The sequence below is a fragment of the Lissotriton helveticus genome, chromosome 3_1, assembly GCF_964261635.1.
Source record: "Lissotriton helveticus chromosome 3_1, aLisHel1.1, whole genome shotgun sequence".
In the NCBI taxonomy this organism is placed as follows: Eukaryota; Metazoa; Chordata; class Amphibia; order Caudata; family Salamandridae; genus Lissotriton; species Lissotriton helveticus.
This window is the reverse complement of record NC_136061.1, coordinates 2,109,752,506-2,109,769,002: the sequence shown is the minus strand read 5'-3', so window position 1 is coordinate 2,109,769,002 and position 16,497 is coordinate 2,109,752,506. Positions and strand designations below refer to the sequence as shown.

General features: G+C 48.1%; 1 protein-coding gene across 1 annotated transcript in view; it reads left to right on the top strand.

Moving 5' to 3' along the window:
* CKMT1A (creatine kinase, mitochondrial 1A) overlaps nucleotides 1-16,497 on the top strand; it is a 118,317-nt gene that overhangs the window by 25,927 nt on the left and 75,893 nt on the right. Inside the window, exon 2 of the mRNA XM_078683287.1 lies at nucleotides 14,968-15,191. Within this exon, the coding sequence (XP_078539413.1) occupies nucleotides 15,040-15,191 (152 nt within the window). The 5' untranslated portion in view covers nucleotides 14,968-15,039. The remainder of the gene's footprint in view (nucleotides 1-14,967; nucleotides 15,192-16,497) is intronic.

Below are 16,497 nucleotides of genomic sequence, written 5' to 3'. Positions count from 1 at the left end.
ACCCTGCCTGTAGGGGCGACAGAATGTCATTTTCATCTATCCAACCATGGATATGCTGCAGCAGAAGCCTCACCACTACTTTTTGTATGCATGCGATAAGGCTAATAGGCCTATAATTGCCTGGATCAGAGCACTCCCCTTTTTTAAAGATTGGGATAATCTCGGCTCCCTTCCAGGACTCTGGAATAGGCGAACCCTTCGCAATGCCATTGGCTAGCAACTGGATGTAGGAAGCCTAGCGGTCCTTGTCATGCATAAATAGATCTGCAGGAACAGAATCCAAGCCTGGGGCCCTCGCTTTTGGGATGTTGTTCAGAGTTTTTAGAACATCGACTTTAGTAAAGGATAGGTAGCTAGCACTCACAGTTGTATTCAGAAGTGCCTCGCACCCATCTTCATCTCCATCCTCAGAAGCGAACTGGGACGCATAATGGGAAACCCAAGCGTCTGGTGACACATGGTTCGTGGGTTCGCCTCTTTTGACCCCCCTTCCCCACTTAACCGTATCCCAGAAGGAGGTCATGGATCTTTCTTTGCTGGCTCTCAAGAGATCCCTCCAGTATCCATCATCCCCTTCACCTTTTGCCCTGAGTTGTGTTTTTTTATACACGTCTCAGGCATCCTTTATCTTGGCTATGTCTTTAGTCTTTACTGCATCTGACAAGGACCTGTAGGCAACCCTGCAGGATTTATCGTACCATTGATCCTCCTTCCTTACAGGCCTACTCTGTCTTTTAATAACCTTTTTAACAAGGAAAAATCTCAGTTTATTAAAAAACACATCATGGATCCTACTAAGATTAGATACCGGAACCTCCGCAGTGGAGTTACTCCTTAGGTCTATAATGGCCTGGATGGTTAAATCCCTCATAGCTGCAACACTATCTTCATTTGTTACACAAATGGTCCATCTGATTTGTCTGTGGTCATTCGAGAGGGCAATTTCCACACTGTCCCTCGGTCCCTCACTTTTAGGTAGATCAAACAACCTAAATAACAAAATTAGTGGGTCATGGTCACTTTCAGCCCGTGGCTCTATCCACATATCATCAACACAGGACCAGTTCTCCTTGTTAGTGAGAATGTAATCAATACAACTATGTGATGTGCCATTGTTAAAGGTAGGGGCACCCTGTTTGTCAGAACCCGTTCTTCCGTTAGTGGCCCGTAGCCCGTGCTCCACACATAAGACTTTGAATTGCAATGTGGCCTCTGACCATCTTTTAATAGGTAATAGGGACAGCTGAGGGATTTCCCAAATATAGTCCTCTTCCACCGTAAGGTCTATATCATAGTTATCTAGGGGTTCAAAACAACAATTAAAATCACCAGCAACGATAACATTGCCGTTCAAACAATATTGTTTAAGAAGAATATCTAGCTGGTCAACTGCCTCAGTGGGTTTACCGCCTGGAAGCCCCCTTGAGTAAATATTAAAAATAAAGAGGTCCTTACAGTGTAATCGTTGGAATTTGACTAGCAGGATATCAGAGCTATTTGTAGCCAACTGGAGAACAGAGTACCCACTGTCCTGTTTTACCCATGTCACCAAGCCCCCCTTTGGCCTTCCCCGTAGACTCGGTGTGGCTGAGATATAGAAGTGTAAGTATCCTTGCTTTGGTTCTGGGGCTACCTGCCAAGTTTCCTGGAGGAGGATTATATCCTTGGTATCCAAGAAAGCTAGCCAGTCCAAGGATGTTGCTTTGCTTTTTAGGCCTGCGACATTCCATGACACCAAGGTAGATTGAGCAGAAACATTGCCATTGGGTAGTTCCATACTAGTGGGTTGACTAACCCTACACTCTTGGGATGAGATACTTTCACTCAAACTATTCTCTATTACCACCAAATTTAAAGTTATTTTTGCATTTGCGCTGTTGGTAGTATTGCAAACGGGTGGATCAATAAGGTCATTAGTTCCTTTTAAGACCACAAGAGTATTTTGTTTGCTCATTATTTTTATTTGAGGCATGAGAATATCACTTGCCGGGGTAGATGTCTGAGCTATAGGATCTCCCACTTGGTGATTACCAGGTGGTATGGAGCATGCAATCTTACGTCCCCTCTCAAGTCAGTCACAATCATTTAACCCCGATAAGATCCCAAATCTATTTCCCAAATCCATTCCCCATTCATTAGCTAGAGCCTTTGCTCCCCAACTGTTTCTCACAGTGTCTCACACTGGCCCCGGGGTCTTGGGGAATGTTACATTTTGCTGTTCACCGTAGAAAATTTTTAGAGTGAGGGGGACAACAGTCCCACTTCTTCTTTGGGGCGGAAGGATATTAGTCAAGACATTGGGTAGGACAGCCGGATGGGAAAAAGTCACCGCTACACAATCTCCTTTGAACCTTTTTGGTCGATTCCCAATCCAGGCAACCCTTTTCGCTGTCTTGATTTCACCCGCTAGCTGGTGTTTCCCTCCTGGCGCCATCTGCATGTTTCCTGTTAGCCAATGCCTTACTGGACAGTGATGCTGGGGATTCCAGTTGACCACTCGCCAGACGTGGTACATTGGCCAACACCAGTACCACTGGAGAGGCTTCCACTATAAATTGGAGGGAATCTATTTCTTGGCATAATACCGGCGGAGTATTTGGTGTTGCCAAACCACCATCTGTGGCCGCAGAGTGATTATTAGTGCTTATTGGAACCTGAGCCGGGCCGATAGATGGCGTCTGGCCGTCCCCCTCCTCTGTTGCACTCACAACATTCTCCCCAGTTGCTTCTACCAATTTTGTAACTAGTGTTGCTAGTTTGTCAACCTCACCCACAACTTTACTCTGAACCCCACCCATTTTTTTTATCTCAGCGTTTAGTTTATCAATTTTGGCGACCATATGCTTAATAATGGACTTAAGTTTACATTCGAACATTTCGGCTATCCTATGGAACAGCTCATCATCCATAATGCGTTTTACGCTATCGTCCCCATACTCCACACTTTTAGACTTGGTTTTCCCAGGGGGTGATGCCCTTTTCCTCCTTAGTCCTGATCGTAGACCAGCTCGTTTTGGCTGGGTCTTTCTGCATGTTCTAGCTGGTCGAGTTTCCTGTTCTGAAGAAGAGGGATCTTCATCTGTAGTTTGGACACGTGTCTCAGGATCAGGGTCGGCTTCATTTTCTGGGTCGGTCACGACGAAGATTTCTGAATCGGCCGCCGGGAGAGTATTTTGATCATAGTTATCACCTGCATGTATGTTAATATCTATCAGGTCAATGGGAGCATCCAACGATGGAATATCTACCTGTGAGGATGCTTGAGTTGGGCTCATGGGTTGGAGAACAGGTGACTGGCTTAATCCCAGTGACTGTCTCCTTTCGCTGTTTATTTTCGTAACCACCTGAACCAAGTACTTATCTAAAGTGTTGGAAGTAGTTGGGGCTGCTTTTTTAGGCATACTGAACACTTAGTAAGTAAGCACACTAAGAAGATATATATAAAGTCACAAGTTCAAACAGTACTAAGGGTGAGGAAGTAGAATGCTCAGCTTACATTCCCATATACAGTAGCGTAAAAGAGTAGTGGGTATTTTTCTTACTTCAGAGGCGTGGAATAGGGCCCAGTCCAGTCGCGGACAGTCTCGGACTGTCTAAGACTGTCCGCCCTTTGTCCGGGCTTCGTCCGGGCGTCCCGCTTGCGTCCCGCGAGGCGGGGCTGGTGATTGTTTTATGCGCCTCCTGGCGCTTGGTGGTGACGCGGCAAACCTCAAGGGCTGCTGGACAATGGAGTCCGCCCCTCGCCGGTCTCCTCACAGCGGCCCCGCTCTAGGTTGGAGAAGCGGCAGGGCAGCGGGAGGCAGGCGGAAGGTCCGCGGGCAGAAGGCTGAAGGCAAGTCCTCACGAGCGGCTAGCAGGCAAACAAAGGCAGTGATAGTCCCCCGCTCAGTGGGGCTGGTGATTGTTTTATGCGCCTCCTGGCGCTTGGTGGTGACGCGGCAAACCTCAAGGGCTGCTGGACAATGGAGTCCGCCCCTCGCCGGTCTCCTCACAGCGGCCCCGCTCTAGGTTGGAGAAGCGGCAGGGCAGCGGGAGGCAGGCGGAAGGTCCGCGGGCAGAAGGCTGAAGGCAAGTCCTCACGAGCGGCTAGCAGGCAAACAAAGGCAGTGATAGTCCCCCGCTCAGTGGGGATGGTGATTGTTTTATGCGCCTCCTGGCGCTTGGTGGTGACGCGGCAAACCTCAAGGGCTGCTGGACAATGGAGTCCGCCCCTCGCCGGTCTCCTCACAGCGGCACCGCTCTAGGTTGGAGAAGCGGCAGGGCAGCGGGAGGCAGGCGGAAGGTCCGCGGGCAGAAGGCTGAAGGCAAGTCCTCACGGGCGGCTAGCAGGCAAACAAAGGCAGTGATAGTTTGTTAATCAATTTCTGTTTTGTTTCAAGCATTTACTCTTTCATAAGTCTTACATTACTGTGGATTATGAGCTACAGAAAAGTTACCCCTGAAATGGCCTCACAAGGCTAAACCCCTGCCCTCAGCCCTGCCTATCCAGCCCCTCCAGCTCCTCCAGTCCTTGCCATAAAGTTTTGGAGGAGGGCGCAAATTCTAAATATTTAGAGGAGTGGCTCAGTGCAACAAAATTTGAAGACCTCTGCTATAGACTCATATTGAAACAAAGGCAATTTTAGTTCGGAAACACCTCAAATAGAGCCATTTTTTACTTTAAAAAAATCGATAGTTGTGCCTGAATCGGGTCAATTGGCTTGTATGGGATGGTGTGCAGAAGAAAGCTGCAAAACTAATATACGCCAGACCATGACAGTGTGTTTAATACATCTGCATGGTACCAAATGCCCAAAAAGTATATGCCATTTTCAAAGAAAATAACATCGCTGTCTTTCTGTTATTTCCTGGACTGTATCAGCTTTACTGTTTACCAGACAACACTCTACTCCACGGCCTGAATTTATTAACTTCTATTATTCCAGACTGCTTCAGTCAACTATCTTTGATTTATCCCCCAAAGTTAAGCGGGCCAGTAGATGTTTACTCTGATGCACTCTATTGTTGTATCGATTATTATTTCTTGATGATGAGAATAGATTAAACCGTAACATGATTAGGAATGGCCATATCATAACGAGCTTGTTTTGACTAACTGACAGTGTTGCATCATAACAATGTTAGTACCTTAACAAAATACCATACCTGCTGAATGGCTGCGTGTCCTTTTATACTGTCCACCTTTGATTGGCGGTAGTTGGAAACAGCCTTTTCTGGAGCCCAAGGTCGTAACATCACAAACATATATATTTCATAGAACATTCATGAGTTGAAGGGATGTTCCAGCATCAATTGCCCTTTGCGTAGAACAAACATTACCAACGATTTGGTAGTAGTTTAAGAAATCATAAACCGTAAAAGCTGTCTACTAATCAAATCACGTTTTGCTAAAATAGTTTATGTCACATTTCAATCCCTAAATACAACAGCTAAATAAATCTGTTACTTCTTCGCCTTTACGGAGAACCACTTAGATTCACTAGGGCGTCTACGATTAAACCTCAAGGCTGGAACCTTGCTCCCTCAATCTGAAGGTGCCCTTACACTCCAAAATGATACGTTTGCCAGTTTCCAATTGTATTAATTTTGAATGAACAAAATTATTTTTTTCAAGCTTGGATTGTTACATTTTGTGTGTGTACAGTGAAATATATTTTACATTTTCTCACACACATAACAAGCAAGTGAGTGTTGCTACTCGTGGTAATTGAATAACTGATTGCATTTGGGATCATGCCTGAAGTAAAGCATCAGCATGTTAGAGGTAATTGTAATAGTTGCAATACAGGGGCAGATGGAGACAGGCTTTATTGCCAGTGAGCAGATTACAGCCTATAGTTTTAATGTCCTTGGGCAGCAGAGGTAATAGTGGAACAATCATGGATGACTATATGTGCTTCTGAATAAATACATTTGAAGATTATTTCTGATTGCAAGCTGTCCCAGAGATCAGGGACAGGGAAAGTGAGTTAAACATTATCAGGCTGGGCTTGGAGAGTCTTTTTTTCATCTTAAACAAGGCATCCTCTACACTGAAGGAGCTCATAGGTAGAACAAAGATATCTGCCCGGTTTTTAATGGCATAGGCTGGAGCTCAGCTGACTAAGACTAGTATCAGTAAAAGTTTACTGGACGATAGATGCTGCTTTAGATGTGACCCACTAGAAGACTAGGTAACGGAGGCTGGAGATTGGCAGTGGCGAGCTCCCTGGCAGGCTGCCTGCAGAGAAGCCTGGTGGCAGACCTCTGTGCCCATGAGGCAAGCAGTTAACCTGACTGGAAGATTCAAGCAGTAGAAACTGTAGTAAACTTGTCTTCAGAAGAGGGTAGCATTCACGAGCCCTTTCAAGAAACAAAAATAAGCAATTCAAACTACATTCAGAGGTATTGGGGGTTTGAAAAGGCAAGCTTGAGGCTGCCTGTGGTCTGTGGTGCAATTGTGTAACTCATCCAGAGGACACAAGCCCAAAATGATTTTGAAACTGGTCCCTCGCAAAAAGGATTTGACTCACACACCTACAGATTGAGGTGTAAACCCCTCCTTTTCTTGGTTTCATTTAAATATTTTTTTTCTTCTTTTTTGGTGTTGTTACACTTTTGGTGAACTCACAGAAATACGCCACAAAGAGGAACTACGACTAGCGGGAGTGTATTCAAGCCAGATGTGGGCATTTCTGTGTGCAACCTACTGCAATGAAAGATTATTTGAAGTCCCAGAGAAGGTGATGCAACACCCATGAGTCATGGCACACAGGCACTAAGTAAACAAAAAAAGTATATTTGTTACTACCTTCTATCACTCGGAGATTCGTTGACCTTGTTCCATAAACTGACGCAGAACACTCAGAAACACGACACAGGATTTCTGAAGGGTTTCCAAGGAATGGAACCAGTCCCACCCAAGCATAGCAAAGACAATGCACCCCTAAAACAGTCTTCGGTTCCTTTGCACCGATAGAGCTTCCTCTGTTTCCATTGGCCGAGCTTCCTTGCCTTCAGGGTCTTAATCCTTCTGGAGGAAATTGATTATGGAGTGTATTACATCTGCGAGTAGGAGTATTTTCTGATAGCAGAGCACACATGGTCTTTTAGTAAAAAGAGTGCTCCAAACAGCCTTGAACTCTTGAAATCTAGTGTGACTAGTGTGTGGGTGACTCTTCCCCTGCCCTACTGCTTTTTCAGAGGTACACATCTGCTGAGAAATGTCTATAATGCCCAGCGTACCACTGTCTGATAACCATACTACCAACAAGACTAGACACAGAAAAGTCTTTTGAGGCAACTACAGAGCTGAGGATTGTCAAAGGAATTCTCCAATACAATGGATTCCTTTCCCGCCTTTGCTAACCGGGAAACTTGCTGATTCTTCACACTGTGGATGTTGTTTTTGAGAGCGATTTCTAGCAACAGCCCACGTTAATGTTTGAGGAAAGAATCTGCTATTTGTTCGAGTGTTCTACTCGCTGTGAATTCTTTTCTTATTGTATGCTCAGTGACACCGCGCTTTAGTTAGCCTTTTTGTTGAACCTTATGAAGTAAAAAAAAGCCCTTTTCCTTCCTTCTGCTCTTGTAACCACCTTTCATCCCCTACCCTCTTGTGCGCTAAAAGAGCACAGACCACACACATAGCATGTAAGCATATGCAAACTTCGAAGGCACACAAACACATGCATACAACAAACACAGTACACCCCCTCCACAAATTCACTTCCACTTCCTTTATTGAAACACGCGCCCTACACAGTCACACCAGCAGGACACACACAAACGGATCCCACTGCACTCAGAGTAGTTTCTAGGCAGGTTTCTGAGTCACAATAAGTCGGTGCGACATTCTGTCACAGCACACGCATAGAGGACATGTTTCTTTATGCCTCTCAGCACTGCGCAGTAGTAAACAAGCATTGGCAATTACAGTAGGGCTGGCTTATGAATGTACTGTCAAGCCAGACCAACAAATCCATGTAGGTTAATGACTCTCCCCTTCCTCCCATCTGTGGTGCCCGCAGAGGAAAACACCATAAAGTATCTAGTTATCTAAGACAATTTAATAGCATTACAATGGCATGTGTGTGCCAAATAGTCACAGCTGTGTGGAAGGTAAGCACGATTTTTGGAAGCAAACAACTTCTACACAATCAAAAAATGTACTCCTGGTCCTTAACATGTGGACGGAGCCAAAACCCCTCTCCTGTTGCTTCTCACATAAGAGTGTGGAACAGCTACACTGTCAAGCCAAACCATAAAAATGCAGCAGAAGCCGCTACACCCATCACTCACCAGCACTCGTACCAAGAAGATTAGGTTAAAAATAACCTTGTAATGTCAGCAGGCAATAATGTAATCAGCTGTAAGATTTGGGGAAACGTATTTTGCAATGCATATTTGCATTTATTTTTTTTAATCTAAAGTTGTGACCATAAATGGGTTTATACTGATTAATTTTATGTCAAAGGCATGTCTGCTTTTGCACAAGTAGAGAAGTGTACATCATCAAAGAGACACACAAGGAGGGTTGACCGGTCTACATTCTCTCCTCTTGGTCCAGAAACCTTGACTATGCTTGGTCAGCCTCTACTTTGTAAGTCACACAAACAATTCTCTCTTGATTCTCCTCGCTGCTTCTTTAGGGCCAATTGAGGCAGTCGGTAAAATACTGTGGAACAAGGAATTGTATAGGATGAAGGGCCTGCTTCGTCACCATCCATAAACACTTCCTTCAGCAAGATCCCTTTTATACAAATGGATATGCTGGACAATGTTTACTGACTGGGAAGCCAGGTAAGCTGCTTGGTACAGGGGTTTGGGTCACAATCACAACACATTAAAGCTTACAGAGGCACTTTGCCATTATCCCTGGTAACAGGATTACAGCACGAACACATGTCTGAGAATTTGTAGCTCAGACACATCATTGGAACATAATTCCATTACATACATGGGTTCCCTCAATAGACCACAAACACAACATATAACCAAACAAAGACACACATTCAGGCACAAGTGCTGGCTTTCCACAGAAAATCTTAATTTTTCTTTCATCGAGTTAGACATGATACACTCAAGGATTTTCCAATATCAGCTTCAGTCATAAGCTTCCTGCCTCTGAACTGCAGAGCCGAAGGGCGCCTTAATGCACCCCTACCGTGGCACCATATTGTCTCCATCTCATGTCTTCCCAAATCCAGCTTTCTCCATGACACTCTTCTTCTAATAATAGTGGCAGATAATGGCCACACCAGAGGCTCACAAGCTGCATACCATAACTCTGAAGGTATCTCACCTGTTCTTACATGCAAGCCTTAGTGTACTATATGATGTTTAAAGACATGCAACAATATTGCTATTGTTATTTAACCTGTGTACAGTGCACAGAAAAGAGGTTGCACAAGGGATACTAGCGAGCTGTGCTTGCAGCATATCACACAACCTGGCCACCTTGTATGGTACAACATGTAGGCAGAACCAGCAGGAGATGTGGAGCAGGAACCAAAATACTAATCAGATTGAGGCCAGAGGCCCAATCAGTGTAGAGATTGGTAGATCACAGTAGGGTGACTGGGCTACTATTAGCTGATCCAGCATAATTCATATGCTAAAGCTCAGGCAGGGGCGACCTGGCCGAGTTACATAACAAAACTGAGCAATGCCCAACACAACTGTAAGGCTAGGGTCCAAGGATGGAAGAGACTCCTATGTGAAAGGTATAACTTAGCTAATGAGATACACATCTAAGATTAGAACATAGCACATCAAGATTAAATGAGTCAAAGAAATCATTTGGTTGATTCTGTGGTTCTTTAATCAGTTGTTTCTACATCAAGTACAGATAGATACATCCAACGCGTTTCACCCAGTTACAGGCTTCCTCAGGGCACAATCATGTGCCTAGCCAGACACAGATTTCAAAGTAGATGCGTCATAACGAGTAATACACTAGTAGGGGGCAAAGAGACCTAGACGTTGGGTGGCAACATAGAATGGGGTGTTGAAAAGGACTGCCATAAATATTCTGAGGGTGAGGTTAGTAGGTGTTATTGGAAGTGAAGAATTTCCATTTTGGATTAGTTGACTTTCTTAGTTGAAGCCTCTGTTGCGCATTCATTTTCTAATAGGCAAAATTCTTGGACATGTTGTGGAGTCATCAGATGGGCCATGGAATTTCATGTGAATTTGTCATGTGTGTATGAGTGAAACAGGCATCAATAGTCGCTAGAAAGGTAATTTGTTGAAGAATACACATATGATGCAAGTGAGAGCCTGGTGGCTAGTGAGAACATACTCTTGTGTTACGTATTACAACTAATTGCTCAAGGAGGTGGAGTAGCAATGAAGAAAGTGACCTTCAGTTTTGGTGGCAGTTCATGAGTTGGAATGGGGGACTCTATCTGAGATATGAGGGAGAATGAGCAGCGTCAGGTCATTGCAGTCAGCTTGGGGCAGGATCGTGTCTGGAGAGCTATACTACATGTTTCCCAGCATGCATCTCTCCTCCTCAGCACTGCCATCCATGTAGTTTGTATCCACTATAAAGAGATTGGGGATCAAGTGATCACTCTCAGGAGGATTTGGAGCTTTATCAGAATTGAAGAAACTGAACTTGAGACAGGCATGGCCCATCTTCTTTAGTAAAACTTGAGCAGAATGTGGCATGCAAGCACACTCCCTTTTGATAAACACCTCACAAACATCAAGGACTTTTCTTTCCTGACCACCGTAGGTTTTAGGAACTGGTATTGGCTTTCCTCGATTGTAGCACGTGGACTGAATTCTTATAGGCGCGCTGATCTCATTTTCCTGCATACAAAAGATGCTAAATATAATTAGTCTGGGTACCATGTTACATGTCGCGTTGTGGGTCTCTGTGGCAACCAGATCTGAAACCAAAGGCCATCGGATAATTATCCGCATTCAAGTCTTGATTTGATGGGTGTGCTTTCCAGAGAATGAATTTGTATTAAAAAAAAGAATACACTAAAGAATAATAAATGATAAAGAAGAATGAGAAACAAAAATGTATAGCTGCTGCATGAGGTGAGGGTGTGTCCATATTCGATAGAGCGCACAGCGGCAACAAGCAGAGTTGCCCTATGATGTAAGAAGTGTAGTGGGTTGACTGCATTTCCGAAGGGGCTGATGGGGCCATCCCTCACCTTATGTTGTGCCCTGGAGAGAGCTGTGTTTGTGCAGCCTCTAGCTCCCTTCACATCTGGAGACAGGTTGGATGGGGCTGCCGCTCCAGGGCTGCGGTAAGGTGTTCCCACTACATTCATGCTGTGGTAACATAAGCTGTGCAGCGGGGTGCGAATGTCCACATAGGTTGTATCGTGATCACCATGGATTGGAGGGCATCTCTTGCTTCACATTTTAGATACACAGTAGCCAACCTTCTAAACATACTATGCAAGGAGGTGACAAAGGCACGCGCCACCCCGGTGACTGAAGTGCACAGAACAGATGCAATGACAAGATCCTGTGCAGTGACCGGTGGAGGCGAGGTTCTTGTTCTGCTGTCCCTGGACCAGTGAGGGGAAAGCTGTGCTTGCTGCACTCCACTGGTTTGCAGTATGATTACTTGTGCAGCTGTACTGAGCGTGGAGAGGGTACGGGTGTGCCGCTGCCTCCTGTGCTGCACAGTGGGCAGGTGTGTGTACTGAATATGGTTGTACTGCTGCCTCCTGTGCAGAGCAGTGCAGGCTATGCAGCTGCCTGTGCTTGTGCCGCTGTCCCCTTTGATGGACACTGGGGAGGGGAGTTGTAGGATTTGTTCTTCTCTGTCCGTCAGAATTGATCTGACAGTTGTGGTGAGGTGTTATGTATCAATCCTTCGCTTTATCACTCCCTATGCTCTGAATTATTTAGTCTCAGTTTTGTTTTCTTGTTGATCTGTGACACATTGTCACAGGAGAGCTAGTTCATAGGGTCAGCGAGGGTGTGGTACTGATGCTCGCTGTACTGAGTGAATACAAGTGTATGGTTGTGCTGCTGCCTCGTGTGCTGTGTGATGGAGAGGGCTGATACTGTGCTACTTCCCCCCTGTGCTGGGATCTGGAGGCGGCTGTCTGTGTTCACACGCTGCCCCTGTCCTGAGCACTGAGTAAGCCTGTTCTTTGCTTAATTTGTAAAAGAATAAGTACCGGGCCCAAAGTTAATCTCAGTAGCCTGCGGCCAACACTGTCAAAGTTCAGGGTGCCGAATACCAAGGCTGCATCTAGTCTTGATTCCACCTGATGCCTCTTTCATGCCCCACCAGACGCTTCCTGCCTCTTTTTCTCACTCTTGTAAGTTCTGTTCCATCCCTCCTGTCTCCCTTTGTCACTCTTTTTTACTCTCTCCCCTCCGTTGTCCTCTTTTGTCATTTTCTTATCTTGCTCTGGATCAAAGTCTGTGGAGAAAAAAAGTGTTGTCCCCAAAATGAGTTCTGGTGGGTCCCACCTGCAACCACCGGGTCAAACTTAGCACTAGCTGTGATTGGTTTTTCACCTTTTCTAAGTTGTAGCAACGAGTTTTATTACACTGATGCCCACTGAGCTGTTCTAAAAAGTGTGATGTACTGCTCTAGGCTGTCCACGGTACTACAAAGTGGCATTAATGTGCTAGCTGCCCCCTCGACACATACCTAAGCTTTATCCTAACCATTATTGAAAATCTACTGCCCTTTGCTGGTGTGTACTGCTCCTTACAGTTTAGTGCTAGAGGAGGGTGCGTGCTGTTAATTATAGTACTGAGCAGTGTGTGCTGCCCTGTGCAGTGCTAGAGTGAGGTGGGTGCTCGTCTTTGCCATATTGAGAGGTGTGTACTGCTCTGTGTAGGGCTAGAGTGCAGTGTGTGCTGTTCTGTGCTGTGCCAGAGAAGGGCGTGTGGTGCTCTTTGCAGTGTTGAGAGGTGCTTGCTGCTCAGTGCAGTGCTAGGGTGGAGTGTGTGCTGCTCTTTGCAATGCTGAGAAGTGTGCTATGCTCTTTGCAATGCTAGGAGGTGCGTGCTGCTCTTTGCAATGCTGAGAGGTGCGTGCTGCTCTTTGCAATGCTGAGAGGTGCGTGCTGCTCTTTGCAATGCTGAGAGGTGCGTGCTGCTCTTTGCAGTGCTGAGAGGTGTGTGCTGCTCTTTGCAATGCTGAGTGCTGCTCTTTGCAATGCTGAGAGGTGTGTGCTGCTCTTTGCAATGCTGAGAGGTGTGTGCTGCTCTTTGCAATGCTGAGAGGTGTGTGCTGCTCTTTGCAATGCTGAGAGGTGTGTGCAGCTCTTTGCAGGGCTGAGAGGTGCGTGCTGCTCTTTGCAGGGCTGAGAGGTGCGTGCTGCTCTGTACAATGTTGAGAGGTGTGTACTGCTCTTTGCAGTGCTGAGAGGTGTGTGCTGCTCTTTGCAGTGCTGAGAGGTGCGTGCTGCTCTTTGCAGGGCTGAGAGGTGCGTGCTGCTCTTTGCAATGCTGAGAGGTGTGTGCTGCTCTTTGCAGTGCTGAGAGGTGCGTGCTGCTCTTTGCAGGGCTGAGAGGTGTGTGCTGCTCTTTGCAATGCTGAGAGGTGTGTGCTGCTCTTTGCAATGCTGAGTGCTGCTCTTTGCAATGCTGAGAGGTGTGTGCTGCTCTTTGCAGTGCTGAGAGGTGCGTGCTGCTCTTTGCAGGGCTGAGAGGTGCGTGCTGCTCTTTGCAGTGCTGAGAGGTGTGTGCTGCTCTTTGCAATGCTGAGTGCTGCTCTTTGCAATGCTGAGAGGTGTGTGCTGCTCTTTGCAATGCTGAGAGGTGCCTGCTGCTCTTTGCAATGCTGAGAGGTGTGTGCTGCTCTTTGCAGTGCTGAGAGGTGTGTGCTGCTCTTTGCAATGCTGAGTGCTGCTCTTTGCAATGCTGAGAGGTGTGTGCTGCTCTTTGCAATGTGAGAGGTGTGTGCTGCTCTTTGCAATGCTGAGAGGTGTGTGCAGCTCTTTGCAGGGCTGAGAGGTGCGTGCTGCTCTTTGCAGGGCTGAGAGGTGCGTGCTGCTCTGTACAATGTTGAGAGGTGTGTGCTGCTCTTTGCAGTGCTGAGAGGTGTGTGCTGCTCTTTGCAGTGCTGAGAGGTGCGTGCTGCTCTTTGCAGGGCTGAGAGGTGCGTGCTGCTCTTTGCAATGCTGAGAGGTGTGTGCTGCTCTTTGCAGTGCTGAGAGGTGCGTGCTTCTCTTTGCAGGGCTGAGAGGTGTGTGCTGCTCTTTGCAGTGCTGAGAGGTGCGTGCTGCTCTTTGCAGGGCTGAGAGGTGTGTGCTGCTCTTTGCAATGCTGAGAGGTGCGTGCTGCTCTTTGCAATGCTGAGAGGTGTGTGCTGCTCTTTGCAATGCTGAGAGGTGCCTGCTGCTCTTTGCAATGCTGAGAGGTGTGTGCTGCTCTTTGCAGGGCTGAGAGGTGCGTGCTGCTCTGTACAATGTTGAGAGGTGTGTGCTGCTCTTTGCAGTGCTGAGGGGTGTGTGCTGCTCTTTGCAGTGCTGAGAGGTGCGTGCTGCTCTGTACAATGTTGAGAGGTGTGTGCTGCTCTTTGCAGTGCTGAGAGGGGCGTGCTGCTCAGTGCAGTGCTAGAGTGCAGTGTGTGCTGCTCTTTGCAATGCTGAGAGGTGTGTGCTGCTCTGTTTACTGCTGAGAGGTGCGTGCTGCTCTTTGCAATGCTGAGAGGTGTGTGCTGCTCTTTGCAGTGCTGAGAGGTGCGTGATGCTCTGTGTAGCGCCAGAGAGGGGCGTGTGATGCTCTTTGCAGGGCTGAAATGTGGGTGCCCTACTCTTTGCAGTGCTTAGAGGTGTTTGCTGCTCATCTCAGTGCTACATAGGGGCGTGCTCTGCCCGGTGCAGTGCTACAGAGGGATCGCTGCTCCACCCCGTGCAGATTAGGCCCCCACCCCCTCTCTGAGCTGTAATCCCCCTGGCAGAGCTCTTTCTATTCCTCTCACGTCCCCGCCCGCTCGGTGCTCTCGGCTCGCCCCCTCACTCTCTCTCTCTCTCTCTCCCACCGCAGGTCCCGTGTGTCTCCAGGCCTCGCCGTGCCCCGCGCCCTCTCGCCTGTGCCGCAGAGCCCACCGCAGCCAGCATGGCCAGCACCTTCTCCAGGGTCCTGAGCAGCAGGAGGTCCGCCGGCTTCCTGGCCATCGTGGGGGCCGGGACGGTGGCGACAGGCTACCTGCTGAGCAGGGACAAGGTGTCCGCCGAGAGTGAGCGGCTGAGGAGGCTCTACCCCCCGAGGTAAGGCGGCTGCCGAAGGATGCTGGTCCTGATGAGGGGGAGGCAGTAAATATCGGATGCTCTTCAGTATGTACCAGCCCTTTGACTTTGACCTCTGTGCTGAAACCGTAGACCATTGTGGGTGTAAATTGAAATGGTGCATTGGTTCAGGGGCTGTACTAGTTCTTAACATGTCCTGTTATTGCTTCTTAATGTGTTTCTGGGCACGCCTCTGTTGGATACTGGTTTACACCAAACCCTTTTCGCTGTCCCTGTGCTTCATGTGTGCGCAGGACTCGCCATGGCATTGAAGGTTCAAGAATGTTAATCTGTCTGCAGCCCTGTGCGCATCTGCTGCAACAGAAGGGGCGCTGCTGGTACCCTCCTCCGGGGTAATCGATGCCTCTGGCGGGAAATCCTCAGCTACCCTTTGTTAACACCAGCTCCTCTACTCTATGCTTTACATTGTTCTCTGCATGTTTTGGAAAAGACAACGGAAAATATTTCATAGTTAATGTTCGCTGTCCACCAGAGACAGACACGAATTCGATAAAGCGCCTCGAAGACGCGCGCGGTCACAGCCGCATGTGGCCGCAGTGCTGTAATGCAGCTGGAATGGCTCCGCGTTGTGTCTTTAATTCCTGTGTAATTCCGAAGAACAGGTGCCCCACGGCCCGTGCACGGATGCTGGGGGGCGGGGGGGGGGGGGGGGGGGGGCAGAGAAGGGGGGATGGGGGAAAGGGGAGGAAGGGGCGTGACCGTGTGTGTGTCACCCCTCCACCCCCCCCCCCCCCCCCCAAGGTCCTGGTGAGAGAGGGAGTGCAGGTTCTGTGGAGCTACTGCCTCCCCCTCCACCCCCGCCCCCATGCCCTGGTGGTAGAGTGCAGGTTCAGTAGAGTCTCTGCCCCGCCCCCCTTACCCCCGGCCCTGGTGGGAGTCAAAGGGCAGGTTCTGTAGAGCCTCTGCCCCCATGCCCTGGTGGGAGATGGCAGGTTCTGTAGAGTCTCTCCCCCCCCCATGCCCTGGTGGGCGAGTGCAGGGTCTGCAGAGCTATGGCCTCTCCCAGTAAAGCTCCCGGCGGAGGCAGGCTGGGGGCAGCCTCGAGCCCTGCGCACTGCATTAGCAGTCGGTGTCGGCGCCTGGGAGGTGATGGATGGCAGCTGTTACTTCATTAGCGCTGGGAGTCTGCTCTCTGCACTGCACACTGCGGCTAAGGAGGCCGGAGCGGCGTAGGAGACGCACCCGCCTCTGCTGAGCATCCGTGGGCACCGGCCGAGGCCACTGGTGGCATCTGTGCTGTACCGCGCTGTGTGCACTCCTTCACTCA